The sequence below is a fragment of the Solanum stenotomum genome, chromosome 8 (assembly GCF_019186545.1).
Source record: "Solanum stenotomum isolate F172 chromosome 8, ASM1918654v1, whole genome shotgun sequence".
In the NCBI taxonomy this organism is placed as follows: Eukaryota; Viridiplantae; Streptophyta; class Magnoliopsida; order Solanales; family Solanaceae; genus Solanum; species Solanum stenotomum.
Genome location: NC_064289.1, coordinates 18,564,000 through 18,568,100, shown reverse-complemented (window position 1 = coordinate 18,568,100; position 4,101 = coordinate 18,564,000). Strand labels below are relative to the sequence as shown.

The 4,101-nt window shown below is 30.7% G+C and overlaps 1 protein-coding gene across 2 annotated transcripts; it reads right to left on the bottom strand.

The window, feature by feature from the left end:
• Positions 1-283: 283 nt before the first annotated feature.
• LOC125873173 (uncharacterized) lies at positions 284-2,771 on the bottom strand. 2 transcript variants are annotated; one of them, XM_049554062.1, is made up of 2 exons: positions 1,937-2,771; positions 284-585 (listed from the first exon to the last, which is right to left on the bottom strand). In XM_049554062.1, the coding sequence occupies exons 1-2, from the start codon at positions 2,680-2,682 to the stop codon at positions 501-503; spliced, it is 831 nt and encodes a 276-aa protein (XP_049410019.1). In that variant the 5' UTR covers positions 2,683-2,771; the 3' UTR covers positions 284-500. The 2 variants fall into 2 exon arrangements, with proteins under 2 accessions (XP_049410019.1, XP_049410020.1); XM_049554063.1 differs by having other exon boundaries at positions 285-585; positions 1,934-2,771.
• Positions 2,772-4,101: the final 1,330 nt, after the last annotated feature.

Genomic DNA, 4,101 nt, shown 5'->3' with positions numbered 1-4,101 from the left:
TTAATGAAAGGTCAAGTTATAACTACTAATTTGTTTAATAATAAGCTACACCTAAACTAGTTACTCTTATTTTTAGATGTGATAGATTTAATTAAAGGACAAGTTATGTACTTGTCGTATATCTTCTTATGGAGGTTGATTGCATCGAAAGGCCCCAAAATTTGAATATTTCTACTCGTTCAAGTCATCACAAGATAAGCGAATCATTATGAAGAAAAAAAAATCTATGAGCGTTAAAAGACTAATTCAAAGAATGTCCTTTTCAGATCTATTATGTCCAATGTAATAGTACCTTGCCAATATATATTGATCTCAAACTTCAACTAAATATTGCTCTAAATAACAAATAAATGCTTGCCAAACCAAGAAACAAAAAGGAAATGAAAGAACAATTCAAGGGGGCATATAACTATATATAGTCTAACACAAAACTATACATACATATATATCATTATTAGTATATTTTTTACAAGACTTAAAACATATATAGATAAGGGGCATCACCAATCTAAATCAGTCATCACTTTGTTTTTCTCTGATAAGCATAAACTTGACCAACAACTGCTTAATAACCCTTCCCTTTTCCTGCATTACATGAAATAAATAAAAAAATTTAAAAAATTCTTAATAAATATGTATGGGTGTTTCTTAATTTAAACTCTTATCTTTTCCTTTTCTCAGTGGGTGGGTGGATGGTTTGATGTTTCAATTAAGTAAAAAAAATATGCTAAAAAATAAGATTTTGTAAAGTGATTGTCTATCTTAACAACTTCCCTAGTAACATACTTTCTTTTTTAGTCTTTTCAGAAAAAAAGGTCACATTTCTAAAGTGATTGTCTTCTTTCTTTTTTAAACTTTGTTACATGTCAAACAGTGACATACGGATTGAGACGGAGGAAGTATTTTTTCTTTCATGTAATCTGCCAAGTTTGCAAAGCTTCTAACAATGATAAGATGAAATTGTGTAACAGAACTGGCTATCTTAGATCCGAAAGAAAAATTCAATTCTCTGTTCTGTCTCTATTGTTTTGTATGCAAGCAGGATTTCCCACATTCATCCAAGTAGTGACAAGAGAAAAAAATTGTAGGATAAATTTCTGTTGAACCAAACAAACAAATAAACAAAAAAGTTCAAGAAACTGTTATTCAATCCATTGGAAATTTCTCTTTAATCTTTAAACTAGGACAAACTTATGTCAAGAGCACTTCCATGCCCATTGAGTATAAGATCTCTTCGTTCTTAATTAAAAAATTTGGATTTGAATATTGAAAAACTCATACAGAGCATTTCCCTTTTAGAGCTCTATAAACGGCAAAAATCTGAATTAGTCATGTTAAAAGTCTCACATTGGTAGTTAATGAGATGGGTCTCCTTATAAGACTTGAACAATCCTCCTATCTTTGAGTTAACTTTAAGGATGTGAGTTAATCCTAAGACCTAATTTTATAAGTCCGATCAGAAAATCTTGAATAATGGATGCATAAAAAGCAGAGAAAGGAGCACTCCCATGAATTCAAGACAAGTCTTTTAGCACATTCATAGGCCATATGTAGCACAACTAGTGCTAAAATCAGGGGCAGATCTAGGACTTTGGATGGTGTCTAGAATCAATAACTTTTGTGTAGATCCAATATTTATATTAAATTTTTTATCAAATATATATCGAAAACCTAGCAAAGAAGTATCCTTCTAGTGCAACAACAGAAATGGAACCCAAAGTTTTGTGCTTTTCTTGATGATGGTTCGACTCTCCACCAGGATGAAGCTTGGCTGAAACTAAGTGGAAGTCTGAAACCGACTGATGTCCTCACACAGTTATAATAATTTTTACTTTTATAATTATTGTTCTAGAAAAATTCATTAACTTCAAATTGTGGATCGCCTCAAAATTAATTCGATTCATTTTAAAAATAAAGAGATGAAGATATGTACTACCTGTTGTTGTTGTTGTTTCTGCTACTAGTACTGCTGCCCCTGCTGCTATTTCTACCACTGCTTCCAGTACTATTGCTGCTACTTGAACCAGAGAATCTCTTCTTCCACCACTCTTTTTCCAAATTCTTTGAAGAAACATTTTCACATTCTTCAGGTTTAGGAGAAACTCTAGTTGTATTTGCTGATGGATTCTTCTTTTTTGTCTTCTTTGATCTCAAAGAAACAGGGGAAACCATTTTGATAAATACCCCTCCATTCTCTATACTTGTACTTCTCATCATCATCTTCGCTTTCTTAATTTGTTCATTCTTCTTAATATTCACTCTGTTCTGCATCACAGCATGATTTTTCTCCCTGTTACTATTAATTAAGCATTCTTTTTGAGATTCAAAGGATTTTGTCTGCTCGACAAGATCCTTTAAAGAAAGCTCAAAACAAGATTCAGGCATGTTCTTGACCATTTCCATGAGTTCGCATTGCCCTCTAGCTATAGCTTGAGTTCTAGAATTCGGCGAAAGTGATCTATAGTTTATGGGATGTACTGGACTTCTTGATGGACTATTTTTCCATAAGGCTGGTGAAGAAGCACCAGATTCATCATCATCTTCAATTTTTTGATCTCTCGATTGAATATTCCCATGTTTCTGTGATACATGGAAATCAAAATTGTGAGGTTCCCAATTAGTGTCATTTAAGGTTGTGACAGGATTATGAATATTGGGTATTTGTTTTCTTGGATTAAACATGATTGATTAGTGTTGGAGGAAGGAAATGGAAATGGAAATGTGTGTATGAAGAGAGTAATTAATTAAGGTGTGAAGAATTTGTTCATCAATTGTGTTTGGTCCATTTGTCACTTCCTTTTTACTGACAACAAAGTATTTATTGGTATGTGCCTGCATCATTTTGTTTGTTAGGTCCTACTCCATCCATCCGATCCTATTTAGTTCTCACCATTTTAGATTTCACATCCTTTAAATAACTAGAAAAGTTTATCATTGTTCTTTTATTTAGTATTCTTAAAGTCAAGTTTTCAGTTAATGAACATGAATTAATTTATTTTAATTAATTAATATGATCAATGAACATGAATTAATTACTTAGTTTTCTATGTTGGTCACATGCATACTTCCAAAGCTAATAATCCCTCCGTCCCTATTTAGTTGTCCATATTTCCTCTTTTAGTTATCCCTGTTTAATTGTCCATTTTGACAAATCAAGAAAGGACAATAATTTTTTTCCTATTATACCCTTATTTAAATAAAGTTGTCATAAATAAAGTAAATAAACTTATGAACTTCCTAGCATTGATTAGTTATCTTGAGTGAATTTATTTTGGAATTGTAAATTGTACTATAAGGGTAAAATTGTAACTTCACTATGTTAATCATTGTTGCCTTAATCTGTGTACCATTTCTAAAGTGGACAACTAAATAGAGACGGAGGGAGTGACTCTCAAGCGTAAATAGAAAATATAGTTTCATTTATGCATTAATTTTATGAAATGACAAGTATTAAAGGAAATTTATTTTTAATAAGAACGAAATTATATAGGAAGGAAGAGAGTAACTTTTTAAAATTATTTGAAACAAAAGAAGGAAAAAGAGAGGAGAGAGAAAGAAATGTGGAAAATTACCTCAAAAGAAAAGTTGTCCAATTAAAGTATAGACCGAAAGAATAATCTACATATATGAACCACAAAATGCTCCAAATGTATGATTTTTTCCATCAATATTTATGAGAAAATGACAAAATGGTCCATTATATATGAAAAATATGCTTAAATTGGTATCTTAAATGTACTTGCTATCTAAAATTTTCAAAAGTAAGCAAATTAGTCTTTGTAAATTTTTTAACAAACTTTGGTTGTTAAATTATATGGAAAGTCTTGTTAAATCTCAGAAATGAAAATACCAATTACTGCAGCATACACACACGAAAAAAAAGTTAGTAGAAATTACACCTAAAAATTGTACCACCCACTAGAAATAGATTAAAAAAGAGCCAAAATACTCACCTCAAATGTGAGTTCATATTAAAAAATAATAATCACAATTTCTGTTAAATCTATTAACCAGAGTTTGTTGAATGTATACTTGATATGGAGATAAAGATGTTCAATTTGTCAAACTTAAGTCATCATTTCTGCAACTTTTAGAAATGTA